At 40.5% G+C, this 17,585-nt stretch overlaps 1 protein-coding gene across 6 annotated transcripts; it reads right to left on the bottom strand.

The window, feature by feature from the left end:
* Positions 1 to 1,506: 1,506 nt before the first annotated feature.
* On the bottom strand, positions 1,507 to 9,851 carry SLITRK5 (SLIT and NTRK-like family, member 5). 6 transcript variants are annotated; one of them, XM_012648388.1, is made up of 2 exons: positions 8,313 to 8,835; positions 1,507 to 5,744 (listed from the first exon to the last, which is right to left on the bottom strand). In XM_012648388.1, the coding sequence occupies exon 2, from the start codon at positions 5,734 to 5,736 to the stop codon at positions 2,860 to 2,862; it is 2,877 nt and encodes a 958-aa protein (XP_012503842.1). In that variant the 5' UTR covers positions 5,737 to 5,744; positions 8,313 to 8,835; the 3' UTR covers positions 1,507 to 2,859. The 6 variants fall into 6 exon arrangements, with proteins under 6 accessions (XP_012503842.1, XP_012503843.1, XP_012503844.1 ...); XM_012648389.1 differs by lacking the exon at positions 8,313 to 8,835 and adding an exon at positions 8,907 to 9,851 and having other exon boundaries at positions 2,499 to 5,744; XM_012648390.1 differs by lacking the exon at positions 8,313 to 8,835 and adding an exon at positions 7,587 to 8,137 and having other exon boundaries at positions 2,499 to 5,744.
* Between the last annotated feature and the right edge of the window lie 7,734 nt (positions 9,852 to 17,585).

The following is a 17,585-nucleotide window of genomic DNA, read 5'->3' as shown; positions in this document are numbered from 1 at the left end:
TTCAAGTTTATTAGAGCCAGGATGAATTCACTTTTATTCTCTTAATACAATGAGAAAATACAATTTAAAAATTAGAAATAATCTTTTCAAATAAATCATATAATTGTCACTGTAGACAGTAAAAAAATATGTTGAACACCTTAAGAAGAAAGAATAAAGGTAGAAATGAACCACCAAAAGAAAATACATGTGACAAGATTATATGAATTAATACTGTTTTGAAAAAAATAAAATTTTGTAAATCTTTAAAAGATACATCACTGAACTTTCTTTGGAAGTTACTTATATTGTACAGAACTATATCTCTAATTTCATGTAATTCTTATCTTATTGTTTTATGCATCAATTAAGAAATAAAACTTTGTTACATGGAGGACTCCACTTTACATTAATATCTTATAATTTATAAAACACTGACATATCTACATATAATAAGGTAGAGGAAGTGATACTGACATTGTTAAAAGTAAAAAAAAATAACTGTCATTGTGAAGAATAATAACAATCCCAATTATGAAGTTAAATGCTAGTATTTATTTTTTCTTTTCTAATCCTGGATCTAATATAGAGGAGGTAGATGAAGAGCAAGAGATACATTTTTTTCTCATGATAATATCATGACATTATTAAGCTTATTCCTTCCCCCTTTGAAAAAAAATGGAAGGGAAAATGTTGCAAAGAATATTGATAGCTTTCTGCACTTGGTCAATGTAGCATTCCATTTTTTTTTTTCTTTTTTTTAATCCTCTGGGAAACTGTTACCACCTGTTCAAACTGAATTCAAGTAGTTACTGTCAATTTACTCATGGGTGAATGCTGCCTCTTTGTGGCAGAATGCCATGGAAATTAAAGTTCATGAACAGCCCTTGATATTGTACACATTTCAGGTGAGATTACTGGGAGATCCACCAATAACATTGACGCACATGGCCCTTTAAATTTAAGATCAACTCAAACATTTCTTATCCTTAAATTCTAACCTAAATTCACTGGCAAACCTTATTCAGAGGCAAATAGCTCATATCCAACAACATTTTGAGCATTTAGGATGTAGATCAACTTTAGATAAAATATCCATCATAATTGTTGAAGGTAGTTTTACAACAAGTTAAAATATGTAAACTATGGAAAATTGTAGACTAAATAAATAATACTGATATGACAAAATACATAATATTGAGAGAAAAATGAATATGTAATAGATTACTTACCATGCTCCATGTATTAGACGAATACTTCAGTAAGGAAACAACGTATACAATTGAAATATAATTAATAAACATATTAAGTGGCACATTCAGAAAAACATACCTCCCTGAACCAACAAAGGCATAAATTACATATGTATATATGTATATTTTAAAATTTTGATAATTAGGGGGAAAATGTTCTCTATTAAGAATAAAGTTTAGTTACTATTGTTAAACTGTTAATAACGGAGATTCCATCAAGCACACATAGTTAAGTCTTTTGCACTTTAAGTAATCATTACTTCAATCCCTCATATTTGACATAGTTATCAAGTGTTTATTCAGAAACTATTTAAAAAATTACATGTGCTGGGATACATATGAGACTGTAACAACAGTAGCCCCATCTTACAGAGATCCTGGCTGTGGTTATCATCATTGCTTGCTGCCCACAGGAATAAAGAAAGACATTGAATAGAGACTTGTTCAGTCCATCATTTGGTCTTCTGAGGTGCCAGTACATGTGGATCTATACAAATGCAACTGGGTTTGGTTTAATAATGGAAAATCGGCTACAATAGTAGTCAAATCAATATATCAATATATCATTTTGGTTCACTAATAAAAATACTGTTAAATCTTCGCTAATGAAACCAAAAACTTGCACACAATTCCCACTCAAATGGCCCAATTAATTGCCCTATTTTTTAATACATTGGGATACTATCAGCTTTTATTTTTATTTTTTTGAAATTACAGATCCAATTGGGTGGGTTGCATCAGCTTATAAAGATTTTGCCATTAAGTACTCCATATTTTTAATGATTTAAAATGTCTTCCTAATATCACTCCAGTTTTGGAAATGCAGTTCCTAATACCGTGCGACACCTCTGTGAAATCATAGGCTAAATAGTGAAGGAAAGAGGAATGCTAAATGTGCATATAAAAATAGGTGCTACAATAAAATATTTGTATATTTCATCAATAAGTTATTTTGACTAATCAATTATGGATCATATAGCTCTGTAATTTTTAATGATTTGTCCACATCTATGGTGATCCTTTTCAAGACCACAATACTTTTTTTTAATTCAAATGTCCAGAATGCATACAAACACATCCTTTAAAAACAAAGGAAAGGAATGAGAAGGGAGGAAGGGAGGGAAGCAAAGAGGGAGGAGGAAGGGAGAAAGAGAACAAACTTCCTATTAAAGTTGGGGTGTGCTAGTCTCTCCACAAAAGCCATTTAGACCCACCCATGGCTTAAAGGGGGAGAAAGGGAGGTGGAAGGGAGTAAAATGAAGGAAGAATTGAATCTATGCGCTGCCATCTTCCACCATTCTTAGCACTTCCAACAACTACAAAAATGACTGCGATCTTTAACAAGTGACCCGCGCAGCAAATTGCCCTCCGTAAAGCCCTTCTCCTCTCCTCCCTCACACGCAAGAAGAGAAAGTGATGTGCCCAGTTTACACAAATGTTTCCCGCGTGTAAAATTAAAAGGAAATTGCACACCCTTTCCGTATCTTCCGCCCGAAGCTGGGAAATCCCGTGCCAAGGCACTTCACCCTAAACGTTGAAACAACACAATTAATCAAATGTGTTCACCGTGTGTGTTTGCTTGCTTGTTTGTTTTAAATGCAAAAGCTCCAAGGGAGTTTCTTTGCTTTTAGAACTGGCTAAATGTGGTCTGTTTTTCCAGCACTTCGAGGTAGTCCGGCTCAACGTTTAGTTTTGCTTTTAACTCCAGATACTCGTTCCGGTTGGGTTCTACAAAGACAGCACTCGGGGGGCTGTAGAGCACCGGTTCCCGCAGCCTGCTGTCCCCTGCCCCCGGGTGCAAATACTGATGGGGGCGTCTCAGGTCATAGTTGGGGGAGAAAGTGTAAGCAGCGGGGCTGCACGGGAATTTGGGATATTCCGGGAGACTACTGCCGGCGGGGGTGGTGGAGCAGTGTTTGTCTGGTTCTAAAATGCCCCTGTAAAATCGGTCGGCGTCCTGCACCGGCGACAGCAGGTCCTCCCGGGGCTCGATGGTGCTGACGCTGTAGGCGGGGCTCCGCAAGTGGTGGCTTTCCCGCCTCTCCTCCTCCCCCTGCTGCAGCTGCAGCTGCGGCGGGGGCTGCTGCTGGGGCTGCGGCGGCGGCGGCGGCGGCGGCTGCTGCTGCTGCAGGTGGTGGTTGCTGCTGTAGGTGACCTTGAGCTCGTGAAGGTCTTTGTAATCCTCCACGGAGTTGCCCTCTCGGGAGCGGTAGATGGGGTTTTTGCACATGTGGCCCAGTGGATGGGGGATGTACTCGTATACGTGGCCCGCCGGCGTCTTCACCTTGGGCAGCGCGGGCCCGCGGTGGTGCACGTGCGCGTGCGGGTGGCCGCCTGCTCCGCCGCCGCCCCCGTACACGCTGTACTGCATGTTGAAGGAGCTCACGTCCGAGTTGTTGGCGCTGGTGTGGTCGCTCTGGGTCTTCTTCCTGCGCTTCATGACCAGCACGAAGAGCCCAGCGGCCACGAAGACGGACATGATAAAAACCAGCAATAGGCTGAGGATTAACACGGACAAGGGCACTGACGACGCACCTCCGCCTGCCCCCAGACCCGCGGGAGCCCCGGTGCTGTTCAATCGGACGGCAGGAGTCACAGCGCTGGTCCTCGCAGGGACCGGGATGGAAGAGGGTGTGGGCGTGGGAACCACCACATCCGAATAGTCTGGGCACAGCAGCTCGGACTTGATGGAGCGCATGTCGGTCTCGGCGAATTTCTTCGGCGCCTTACAGATCACTTCGTCCACCAGGACGCCCACTTTGAGTTGCTCGACCCACAGCTTCATGCCCACCACGTCGCAGGTACAATCCCAAGGGTTGTCATGCAGGTCGATTTGGATGAGTGACTTCAGCTGGTCCAAAACTCCACTCACCGGCAAGGAGGCAAAGTGGTTACTCCTCAGATTCAGCCTGAGAAGGGTCAGGCCAGAGAAGACACCTGAGGGCATGGCCTGCAGGAGGTTGTTATTCAAGAATAGCAGCTGGAGGTTTGGGACCGGGTCGAAAGTCCCAGATTGAATCTCGCGTATGAGATTGTACTGGAGGAAGAGATACTGCAGGCTCTGAAGGCCATAGAATAACTCTGGGCTCAGCCTCTCGATCCTGTTGCCATTCAGGTAGAGGCGCCTCAGGTTGGTGAGATCCCCGAAAGCGCCGTCCTGGATCATGGAGATACGGTTGTTCCCCAGGTGCAGGAGGTCCAGCCCTGTGGCCTCCAGGAAGTCTGTCCTGCGAACGACAGCAATGTAGTTCTCCGTCAGATACATTTTCTTGGGATTGTAGGGCTTAGGCTGCAGCTCAGCGATGCTCTCAATCTTTCGCTCCTGGCAGTTTACGTTGAGGCCCAGATCAGAGATCTGCAGGTTGCAAGTGCACGCGGTGGGACACTCCAAAGGCACCGGGGATTTGGTCTGGTAGGCGATGCTGGGGCCATAGTTGCTGTAGCCCAAGTCCTTGGAGGGCTGCCGAGAGGTGGGGCGCACCCTGGGCTTGTTAGGTTGGCGAGTCCCCTTAGGGAGCTTCAAAGGGGGTTTGTAAACAGCAGAGGAAGAAGTAGCCACGGAGTTCACTGACGCTGGGGTGGTGTGGAAATACCCCGTGGTGCTCAAAGGCGTCTGAGGCCTCATCTCATAGTCAGAAATAAGTTTCCTTGGGCAAAGTTCCTGCTTGGATACCTCATCCAAGTCCCTGCCGTGTAAGCGGAAGGGGGTTTCACAAACCACATCCCCCACCAGGGCCGAGTAGGAGATGCTATCCAACCAGTCCTTGAGAGAGATCAGCTCACAGGAACAATTCCAGGGGTTTTCCTCCAGCTGCAACTCCACAACTTTATCCATGTGCTGCAATAGCCCCACATAGGGCAGAAGTTTCAGCCGGTTCCCCCGGAGGTCCAAGTGCGTTAAGGGCACAAAACGGAAAAGATTGTTGGGTAAACTGGACAAGAGATTGTCATTGAGAATAAGCACCTGCAACAAATGCAGTTTCCCAAAAGCATTGGGTTCAATGACGCTGATGTAATTGTAATCGACCTGTAGGTACTCTAGGTTCTCCAAGCCAAGGAAGGTATCATCTCGCAGAAGTTCCAGTTTATTATTGTTCAGATGCAATCTCCTCAAACCCCGTAGCCCGTGGAAAGCCCCGGTCTCAATATCCTGGATAACATTGCTACCCAGATGCAAAATTGAAGCCCCAGTGTAATTGACAAACTCATTGGGATAGAGACGGCTCAAAAGGTTTCCAGACAACAAGAGGTGGTAGATTGGAAAACGAGGAGGGCTAATTTCAGAAAGACTGATGATTCCCCGGTTTTCACAGCTCACAGTTAAAATGCCGTCCTTTTCCTCGCAAGGACATGCATTGTCACAGATTTCCCCATAATAATCGATGGTTTCTGCACACGAAAGGACGAGAGATGTTACAGCAAATGCTAGAGTCTGCAGCATCCAGCTATGCATTTTTCTGTGAAGGTCCTGTTCCAAAGTTACTGGGGGACAGCAAGTGTGCATTTTACCTCCTGTAAGGGTGAGAGGAAACAAGGAAACAACAGAATATGACAAAAATTTCAGGAATCAGTCAGATAATCTGTCTCTGCTTTAATACTATTACTTTGAAATCCAGAAGAAAGGGATATAAATGACACCCCCACACACACACCAATGGAACATTGACATTCTCCAGATTTTATTAAAATCTGATATTCATTTTGATTTAAAGGTTGATTTCATTTTATAATGAGCACACCGCAAATATGCTGCTCTTTACAAGATAAGGGAAGGTTAAATAAAGTCCCATTTTCGTGTTCTTCTCTGGCCCCCCCTTTTCAAAATCAATCCATAAATATACATAAAATGGCTGTCAGTATAGTTTCATGGTTCTAATTTAAGAGAAAAGAAGCACCATTTTACAAGGTTTCCCACCTCACCTATACCCAGCCCCCCTTCCTTTCTCTCAGAACCTTTCAGTTAACAGTTCACCATTAAGGTCTCCCATTTTCACCGAAAGGCAAGGAGCTACAATACTTGGGCTATTTTAAACCCTCTCTAGAAATGTCAGGGTGGGAACCTAAAGAATACTTTCCAGAGGCAAAAAGGGGTAAGATAATGCATCAAACGGAGCCTGAAGAAGCTCTTAAATCACCAATTGTCTTTCGGTGCTTTGAGTGTGGGGAAAAAGGAGAGCGCGGTTGCTTTGATGGTGGACTTCACTACCACGCTGCTAAGCACATCAGCGTCCTAATTGCATGCACGGTGCCACTTAACAGCGCTTCCCTGAGAGCGCCCCGCGACTACTTCTCATTGATCATGTCAGCGACGCTACCAAACCGCATCTTTAAGCCACTGAAATAGTTCTGCACGATGGATTACAAAGAACTCAGCGAAGGCATCCGCAATCTCAGGACACCTCCTGATACCTTGAGTTTGAAAAGGACGTCCCTGCCGCTTACTCGGAATCAGCTAAAAGTAAACCAAGGACCAGCGCCAAAGCCTCCCTTACCTTGGGTTCCGCGTCTACTTGCCACGGTATGCGAAACTAACCCTCCCGAATTAGCAAGGTTTGGATTCAACTACCACCACAACAGCATTCCCATCTTTGGAGTTGCTTATTACATTTAATTTTCAATGCTCCCCCCCCCTTCTTTTTTTTCCTAAGGGAAAGGGCATCTGGGCTGATTAAGAGGCAAAATAGAAAGGAGGAAGGGAGGGAGAACAGCAAGGGACTTAGGTCAGTGCTTTAATATCCAAATTTCATTTTCTAAGGAATCAATTCCACCTCCTCCCCCCTTTTCTTTCTTCCTTTCTTTTTGTCCCCTTCAAGGTTTCCTTCGACTTCCTACTTCTGGTCAACAGCAGCACTCTTAAAGGAAGGACATAAGTGGAATAAGTGTCTTAAAGGAAGGACATAAATGGAACGAGTGTGTGAGTGTGTGTGAGTCTGTGTTGCGTTGGTTAGCGGAGCGGCAGAGTGGGGGGTGGGCATTTTATATTAATGCTGGGCTCTGGGAACCTATGCCTTTTCTCTGGTCAATCTTGCTTTTGCCTCACCACCGAAGTCTGATGTCGAATCACAACCCCAAACTAAAGCCAAGATGTTTCTGAGGCAACGGGTTCAAGCCTGGAGACCTCGCTCCTGATCCCCAAGTCGTCTCCAGCCTGCGTTATTAAACGCCCCTGCAATCACACGCACATGTGTAAGCGTGCCTTGGAATCATTCACGTGTGGCCACCCAGACATGTCGAGACGAATCGGAACCACAATGTATAAACCTCGCCAAGTATCCTCGACCTCCCAGTGCAAAAGCAAATGTCTCCCAGCTTAAAAGCGTCAAAAACATCCCTTACTGAAAGCAAAACGTTTACCTTGAAATTTCGGTTCTCCGCTGGATCAAATCTGCACATCCATTCAGCGGGGTTGGGTCCCCTTCCCCTCCCTCCCAGTGCTTCCCCGCCCCCATTCGCTTCCCACCCCATCTGAGAGCCCATCGCAAATTGTGTCCAGCCAGTATTAAACTCGAGCGTTTACAACTTTAATTCAGTTCTGGTTAGCAAGGGTTGAAGAGCTTCCTCTCACCCCACTCCCTTTCCTCTCCTCCTTGCCATCAAATGAGACCCCAAATTTGAGAAAATAAAGTTGAATGAGCCAGGGAAGGCTGACATTCTGACTGGGAAACGCACCTCCGATGCAAAAGCGAGACTGCGCCGCACATTCTCAGATTATCAGATTTTTTTTTTTTTTGAGGGTGGGGGCGGGAGACTGTATTTGTTTTCCCCCAAAGAATTTAGACACTGGATCACCTCCCTGAACATCCCTGCATTAAGCAGAATGGAGCGGCTCGGGCTGGAGCCCAGCACTCAGGCCGGACCGGAGGCTCCGGGCACAGCTGCTGGAACGGCCGCCCAGGCAGAAGCACCCGGAGTTCCAGGACGCGAGACTCCCCTCCCCCAGCCCGCCCCAAAGAGAAGGAAGGGAAAAGCGAGGAGGAAGGGGAGGGAGGAGAGGGAAAGAAAGCCACCCCGTCACACACACATACACACACGCGCGCGCACAGACACGAACCTCTTTTGCAAAGTAAACGACAGACTTACCCCGTCTCACATCTCCAGGGCCCAGTCATCATAGCCACCCTTAAAAAAAATCTCTTTGGGGTGTGCACTGGGTTTCTGAAACCCAGGAGGGCGAGCAGGCAGGGAGCAGTGCGGTCCGAGCGGCTGGAGGAAAGAGGCGCCTGGACACCGCCAGCCCCCGGCCGCCGCCGCCGCCGCGGTGGCGACCGCGGGTTCCGGGGCTCCCCAAACGGCTCTCCCCGGCTCTCTCCGCGGTAGTCGGAGCGGGCAGCACGGTTGGGGGGGCGGGGGGCGATGGAGATCGGCGGGATGGGAACGCAGGGGGAGGGGGCGGCGGAGGACCTGCTCCAAAGGCGCCTCGCGGTAGGGGCCCGGAGCAGGAGCGGGGCGGGGCGGGGAGGGGAGCTGTTGGGAGGGGAGGCACGGAGCGGGAGGAGGGGGACGTGGAGAAGACTGCCTGGCACCGCCGGCCCCACCAACGCGACGGTCAGCCCAGCCGAGCGCTTGCACCCGCTCACACTCACGCTCGCTCGCACACTCGCTCCCATCCGTGCTACGGCACGATCGCGGGGTCCCCGGCTCCCATCGCTGCAGCCCCCCCAGGCGGGTACTTACAGTTCCCATCTGCACGGGGGGCAACTTTCTCCGACCCAGCTGTGGCCGCCGCCCCCTCCGGCCACCTCCGGCTCCCCGCACCCTCGGGCCTGGGTTCGCGCCGGCCGGCCCTCCCCTCCCCCCTCGGCTCTCCTCCTCGCCGTCTTCACCACATTCCCCCCTGGTCAGTGGCGCACGCCCGGGGACGAGCCGGAGGAAGCGGGTCGCGTGGGTGTGCATGGATCTCCCGCCTTCTTCTTGCAGCGCACACTGTACATGGTAGTGAGGGGGCGAGCGGAGGTGGCACCGGCCCCTCAACTGCTACGGTGGCGGCGGCTGCAGCTCCTGTACTGTTCTTCGCCCCCAGTGCAGCGGCGACCACCACGCTGGGATCCCGCCACCGCTGTCCCCGCGCCGAGCCGGCCGCGGCCCCTAATTAGTATTTGAAAGGCTCTCGCATCCTTTTGGCCGTTTCCTCCCTCACGGTCTTTGCAGGGTTTTTTCTCTATCCCTTCCCCAGATGCGGCGCACGATCGTCATGATTTGGAACTCTCTATCTCCGACATCCTTTGGGGAGTCTGGGGGGCAGGAACAGCGTTCTACGCCTGTGGCGTGTCCTGGCAGCCCGGTGGCTCTAAAAAAACTCAGAGAAAGTCGCTTCTTCCTCCCGGGCGCTGAGGAGGTGGCAACGCGGTAAGCATCACCCGGGTCTCTAAGACATCTGCTCCAGAGCGAGTGCAGGGCCCTGTCCAGTGCACTTGTTTATTGTCGCGCCGCTGGTGCGAGCCAAGCTGCAGCAGACATGATGGGCCCGGGGCGAAGCGGGCGCTCGGTGGCCGATAGATGGCAGCCGAGGGCGAAGATGTCCCTTGGCTAGGGCGGCGCAATCGGAGCCCCCCTTGGATGTTCACAGTCGTAGGAGACAGAGGAGTCTTGGACCATGTGCGTAATACAAGCGTGGGACTGTGCAATCTTCGGATTGGGAAAGGGAGGAGTGGAAATAACCCCGACAGTGCCAGGCTTGTTGGTGGTCAGGGACAGATGATTCCAGCCCTGTACTGATCGCCTGCCTTCCTCCTGCCATTTAGAATAATAGAGCCCATGCTGCTGTCTCATGTACTTACTGTAAAGGACCCTGGAAGAGGGAGTGGTTCATCTTAGCTGCAAACAAGGGCTCTATTTTTTTTTTTCCCCCTGAGAATTACGTTTTATAGGTATGTCTGGGCAATACAAGGGAATGTGAACGACTTTTAGAGAGAACGTTTGTGAATACATTTGGTGTATACTAAAAAGCTGGAAAACCCCCAAATAAATGCAGTTTCGATAGCGAGTTTCTTGAAGAGTCACCTGCTAAACTCCACTAGCGTCATCTCTACAGTAAGTATTCCTGGTTCTTTCTGTGAAATCAGACACCTCCCTCCCCAAAAGGGGGTTTTCTACATCCATAAAACGTGTTTTCAGTGTTTGTAATATTAGACCTGCATTCTATCCCAGCTGTAAAAGAAAAGTTGATCATAAGTGGCCCAATGCAGGCTGAGTGCACATGTGCCTGTTTCTTTGATAACTGGGTAGTTTCACCATGTAAATGTATTTTATCCATTTTGTTTTGGAATTATGTCTTAAACATAATTGATATTGTCTTATTCTTAGTTATATTTAGGATATTGTATTGTTGCGGTTACAATATTCTAGTTAAACATGATTAATCTTAATATAGATATATGTATATATATATATATGTATATATGTATATATATATATATATAAAATCTGTATATGTATATATATATATCCAAGAAATGCATCTTTCCACATAATCTATATATGTTAAATTAGAAGTATTAATCTAGAGGTGGTGCATATTGCAATCTCCTGAAGTTTTGCAACATTTCTGGTATTTCCTCTGAATCTGCTGTGAAATTTTTTTTGGTTATGCCTAAATACTTTATTTGGAAATAACTGTTTAAGTTTTGGTCATGTACAAGAGGAAGGGAAAAAAGAAGTAATATGTAATGTCAGATAATGGAAATTAAATTCTGTATTAAAAGTTTCTGTTAAATTTAGAAGTGACTGGCCTAGAAACGATAACCACTAGCCACAGGTACATTATATGAACAGAAATAACTAACTTCATCCACAAAAGACTTGTTACTGTATTTTTTATTTAGTACATGATCTTCTAATATGATATAAACATTTTACAAAATTTACTTTTAAGTGTGAAATCACTTTCATATCCTCAAAATGAAAGTGTAATATATAAATTAAAAATTGCATATTAATTACACCTAGAAACCATTGACATATAAATATTGAGTCTTATAAGAAACAAAGTCTCAATGTTGATTAATTTTATAGAAGTTTAAAAGCTCATAAAATGTCTTAATCAATTTTTAGAATTCTCGAAATAGCTGAGACATTGCTATTATATTTCATTATTTCATTATTTCATTATTTTCCCAAATCTTCACAATTTCATTTACTATCAAAGTTTCATTTTTGGTTTTGTATTATTTATTTTAAATATTTATTTCCTTAATTAAAATAAATTTTATTAAAATAAGAAGTATTAAATGTATTTGGGATTAATTTAGGTTATAGTTTTGTTAGAGACATTTATGCTAATATTCCAGATTACCTTTTGTGGTTCAAATAAATAAAAGATGAAAACTTTCTGCCATTAACTCAACATTAAGGATGGCCTGAGAAGTCACTACTACTTTTTACCACTAGGTGTCTCTGTAAGATGCTCTGCAGGAAAGTGAATTTCGAGAAAACACTGTGATAAGGGACCAGAACAAAACAACACAGGAGGGAAAACATCATAGAAATAAGGAAAAGCCTCATTTATTAATCTGAAGACTCCTAATTTCTTTGAATGTTGACCATTGCCTAAAAAAGACATAAACAAATCATGTAACTGTGACAAAATTTGAGCCAAAACGTTTATCCACATGAACAAACATATCTCTGTTTTACTCTACTAAGTAACATATAGGCATGTGTTGTGTATACATGCTTTCATACTGTACTCAAGTGTATGCACATCATTACATAAACACATTTGGGCACTAGAAAATGAAATTATTGATCAAATAGATCTCTCCAGAATTAAGGTTATTAGTACTAAATTAAACATTATTTGACTGAATTTGATATGAATAGCTGAGAATCTTTGTCTAAATGTCTGTGAATATATTTATGCATATCATAATTATTTCATGAGCTCATATCATCCTAAATACATATCATTTATGGAAATATATTTGGCAATAATTAGTCCAAGTTATGGCCAAAATTTGATACCTACATATTAAAATTTAAATTCAAACCATAAGTAGCATACATGTCACTTGAAATTGACTATAATTTTTGTGAATTCACATTTATTATTTTCTGGAATTATTGTTTTAGTGCTTTATGAACACTTGGAAGGAATTCTTACATTAAATGCATTTCATAAAATATTATATCACATTTGTGTATCACTGTGTGGTATGTTTAGAATATTAAAATGCTTAGTCAAGAATTATAATTCCTCATGAAGCAACCTACTTGGAATTATAAAAAAGGAAATTCTTTGATAATAAGTGTCCAACTTCACAGGTACTGATCAACAGCATTGAAACCTAAAGCCAGTAGAGATTTCATTTCTTTTTGTTAGCCTAACTGGTGAGTTAAGATTATGGAATTCTAAGGCTAGGTTGAGATTCCTCTAAAATTAGATGCAATAAATTACTTATGTGGTAGCAATAGCTAAGAATTGTGTACAACTCATTTTAGTAAATGACACATTTTCAGATCTAAATTAAAGGGTATATGTTTTTAAAGTCTTTGAAATTGAAATTATACACATACACACAATGAAAGGAGAAAATGAGTCATCGTTTATGATTGTTTCTCTATGCAATTGCTAAACTAAATAACTGTATACCATATGTCATTGACATTTGGTCTGATACATTTGGAATTTCAACAATCAAAAATATCATGCAGTGATATTTATCAAATCCAAAATGGCCAGGTAAACTGATTAATTTTACTGAAATTATTTATTTACTAACAGACTTAGTTACTTAACTGTCTTAGAAATATTCTCTCAGGGGAATATTTTACGTCCATAAAATAGATAATTTTCTTCCTTGCCTCATGCGGTTCTTTGTAAATACGCTCTGATTTTTTGATACAATTATATATTGAATCATTCTCTTTGGGGGACCAATTGGAAATACCAAAGTTTAAAATGCATTTATCTTTTGAGCAGTTACTTTTTCAGAATGTACACTGCAGATGTACCAAAGTAAAATATGTAAAACTATATGTAAGAAGATATTCTTTGTAACAGATCCTTGCATTTGAAAATAACTAAGAACAAGTTAAATGCCTAACTAAATGAAAAGTAGTACACATTCATCTATACATTGGAATACTCTTCTACTTTAAGTAATAGTTTGTATAGAAATACTGTTTGGCATTATTGATAGGGTATATAGCATTACCTGTGTATGAGAGAGAGAGAGAGAGAGAGAGAGAGAGAGAGAGAGAGAGAGGAGAGAGAAATTCTTTCTGGAAAGATGCACACATACTAATCCAGTAATAGTGGTTACCTCTTGGAAGATTACTGGGAGTCTTGAATAGAATGGAGATTTATTTTTCATCATATACTCTTTATTACTACTTTGAATTTTCAATTTACATGCATATTTCCAATAAATATTTTTAAAACCCTGTACTTGAAATATAAGGATAATATTTGAAAGGATGATGTGAGAGCTGATGAAGAGTTAAAGATGACATCCCTAAATTAATCTCTATCCCATAGTTCTCGAAACAGTTTTATTTTTTATAAGACACATTAGTATCAATGGAGACACTGAATATGTTTCTAAACATGAGTTTAAATTAGTTAAAATAATTTCTCTTCATAATTCATATATAATATTTAATTCTAGCTATCAGTATCAACTCATAGAATAGTAATTAATGGCAACTAACTTCCATTATTTTCATGACTCAGAACCATGCTGTGTACTGGGAACATTGGTTTTATTTGATTCTCTTGTGAATGAAGGGGAAGATCAAAATGGTTCTGTAGGGAAGATAAGTTGTGGTTGAAATTGTCAGCAGCAGTTCTTTACTGCTATCTACAGGAAGATGAGTGGGTGTGTAATTGTGACATATTTTAAGTATACATATTATCATCAGACCCTGTTAGAACAAAGGCTGTTGCCATCTGGCTTGTACTAACATTGAAATATGCACATTCCACTGAAATAGAGGCAGTTTCATTATATGGTTACATTAGCTTTTTTTGTGTATCTTTCTATTAGAGTTACGATTTGTCTCTTGGGACCCATTGGTTCTTGGTTCTCACATATCTCTAGTCATTTTTTAAAAAAACAAGTCAAAACAGGCATTATGTTATGCCTATATTTTCTATGTTCCTTCTGTTTTTTTTTTTTTTCAGAGCAAAACAGTTAATCATTCTAATCAGTTTCATCATAAACATTTCAGAAGACTCAGTGCTTGTATGAGAATGTCTAAATTGACTGTACTCCATTCAACTTTGTCAACTAGAATACTTCATTCAACAGGAGATTCTGGTAATCTCTCTATTCCCTCAAAATAAATTAACCTTTTTCCCAACTCCAAAACTTTGGTTTGTACTGCCTTCTCATATATCAGGCTTTTCAGTTTTTAAAAAATCTGTTATTCTAGAGAATTTACCTTAAGTCCTTTCCTCATGAGAAAAATCTTCCCTATTCCCTATAACTAACATTGAAGACCTGTTTATCTAAAGATTCTCTTGTATTTATTAGCAATTGATCCAGCACAGTACAGTGTTCTATTTCTGGCTTATTGTGTTTGTTTTCTTCCAGACAAGGTTATCATTCTTTTATTGAGAAAATAATTTTATTGTGTTTGTTATTCCCTTAATTGCAAGAAAAATGAACTCCAGAAATATGTTTGTATACACAAAAATATTTGTACATTTATGCATTTATTCATTCAACAAATATTTGTTTAGTAACTATCATGTGCTAGAACCTATCTCTGGTAGTTGAGATAAAAATAATTGGTTGATTCATATCAAGATGATTATAGAAGTATTATGACTTTCTGATGAATAACCTACGTTTTCTAGTGAAAATTAAAGAAAAGTAGTATATAGAAATACTATTGCATAAGTTATATTCATGAATAATATTTGTTGTAGCATATATGTGCCAAGCTGCTATAAGAGGCTGTCCAACAGAATTTTCTGTGATTATGGAAATTATCTATATCTATGCTATTTAATATGATAGCCATTAGCCACAAAGGGCTATTGAACAATTGAAATGTGGATGGTATGAGAGAAGAACTAATGTTGTTTAAATTTAATTTATTTCCATTAAATTAGCCACCTGCGGCTAGTGGCTACCATGTTGGATAGTGTCAGTCTAGAATATAATTTCCTAGAGGACTGAACCTGTGTTTTTTGTGCAATTTCTGGGACACCTTGGAAATTCAATCAATATGAACAGCTGCACTCATAAGTAATGATGGTGATTATGGCACCCTCAATAAATAAGGACAATTATGATTCACGTTTGGCAAGAGGCATGATTTGCATTCTCTTTAGGGTCTCTACTCAATTCTTTCAAAATTGCATTCAATTGAGGGCTCTACCATTCTTTTCACAATTTCAAGGCATTTTAGAGGCATTTCAACATTCTTCATTACAGTCTCATTATACCACTTTAAAGAAGGAAACGTAGATTATTTTAAATCAGTAGAATTTCATTAGAAGATAAGTGCCTTTTTATGCAAGGTGAAGTACTCTCTAAAGTACTTTTCTTCAGATCACACATTGGATGTTAGTAGAATGGGAAAAGAAAGTCCTATATGGATATTTTGCTTCAGGAATTATCTAGGATAGGTTCTGTGTGCCAAGAAGTCTGGCAGTCAGTAAAAAAAAAAAACCTGTTTGCATTCCATCTATTTTAATACAAAAACCCGATTTTGAAGCTTTGTGGTATTTTGTGCAGAGGGGGTAAATTTTGAACAGAAAATTATAATTAATTTATATAACATAAATATGGTCTCTAATTTTCATGAAAATCTGAGTATATCTCAGTTTAAATAAAATGATATTTATATATTTGATACAAAAGTGTAATGACTTGGTAACCAGTCCCAGTCACAACAAATTATTGTCATATCTTAAGATTAAATTTTGTTTGTTGTTCATCACTCTATCTAAAATGTTAGTAATATAATTGACATATATTTCCAATATTATACTTCTTAAATAGACAAAAATCAATAGAACTTTAAGGGATCATTAATCGCTTAAGGGCTTAAGTCCAAAATAAGTAGGAAGCCATCAGGTCCAGCACAGTAGTATTTCTTAAAGATCTGAAACCCATTCTTGACTCTGGCTTTGTATCAATTGTGCATTTGCATTTATGAAAACACTTCCTCTAGGCAGATGACAAAGTTATTACGTTATCTCTTCATTGGACCATATGACTTGCACACTGGTTAATAAAATGATAGATATTAAAATGTAATCTCGTAATCTCCTTGGAAAAATATTATATAACTATTCCTCTTAAAATATAGATTTTAATTTATTCATTTTATCCTATTAGTTATCGTTATTTCAACAAATGTTGGTAATTGCATGCTACTTTTTTGAAAAGTTACCTCTGTGAAAAACAAATACGCGCCAGCTCAGCTTTTAATATTAAGTGATACATTTTTTTATCCTGTAATTAAAAATAGTCCATCAATCTAATGAACATTTTATAGTGACATGAAATTCATAGTTACTGTCATATAATAAATTACAATGTATGCTGCAATTTAAATTGATTCTAACATTCCAATGAACAAATAGTCAATTTGGATTTGGATCACTAGTAGATGTAAAATTCATTCTATAATCAATCCAGGTCTTTAATCACTATAATAGTAGTGAGTGTTATTCAGACAGACTTTTATCAATGGCTACAACTATCACTTACTTATAAATTTATTTCTAGTTATTTTTATGTTTAAGAATATTTCATTACACCATCGATGTGGTAGTCTTTTGTAGTATTCTACTACATAGAGAAAGGGAGGCCTAAATTGATTTGTCTCAAAGAATAGGAATTCATTTGACTGGATATTTTACCTATGTAATGTGATTTTCTGGCCAGAGTTAACACAAGTATCCACAGGAAATTTGCATTTTATTTATAATTCAAAATCAAAGGTAAATAAAACCTACATACATACTTACATATAATCATTTACTATTTGCTAACCATTTTATGTAGATTGTCTCATTTTTTATTTAATTGTTAATATGATTTCATCCAGTGTTCTTATTACATACAGATGAAAAAACTGAGTTTCAAGGTAGTTGGTGATACTCCATATTTCATAAAGACAGTAGAAAGCAGATCTAGGCTATGCTATGAATTACAGACTGTAGCTATTTATTTGACTGAACTATACTAATTCAAATTCATACTTTTGGACTTTTACCTCAGTTTAAACAAAAATAAAAAATAATGTGTATTAATTTGCAGTAAAGAATTTCAATAAGGACACTTTCCAAGTGATTCACCATTTCTATAATGTCAAATGTATTTTGAGAAATCAGTTAAAATATTTTCTGAAATATTAATACATCATATTGCTCTTTTAATTATTTAGATAAAATAT

The sequence above is a fragment of the Propithecus coquereli genome, unplaced genomic scaffold, assembly GCF_000956105.1.
Source record: "Propithecus coquereli isolate 6110/MARCELLA unplaced genomic scaffold, Pcoq_1.0 Scaffold284, whole genome shotgun sequence".
Classification (NCBI taxonomy): Eukaryota; Metazoa; Chordata; class Mammalia; order Primates; family Indriidae; genus Propithecus; species Propithecus coquereli.
Note: the sequence above shows the minus strand (reverse complement) of the source record. Positions and strands in the feature narration are given on the sequence as shown.

Coding starts and splice junctions, on each gene's coding strand:
- SLITRK5 (XM_012648389.1), bottom strand. CDS start 5,736: ATGCACACTTGCTGTCCCCCAGTAACTTTGGAACAGGACCTTCACAGA.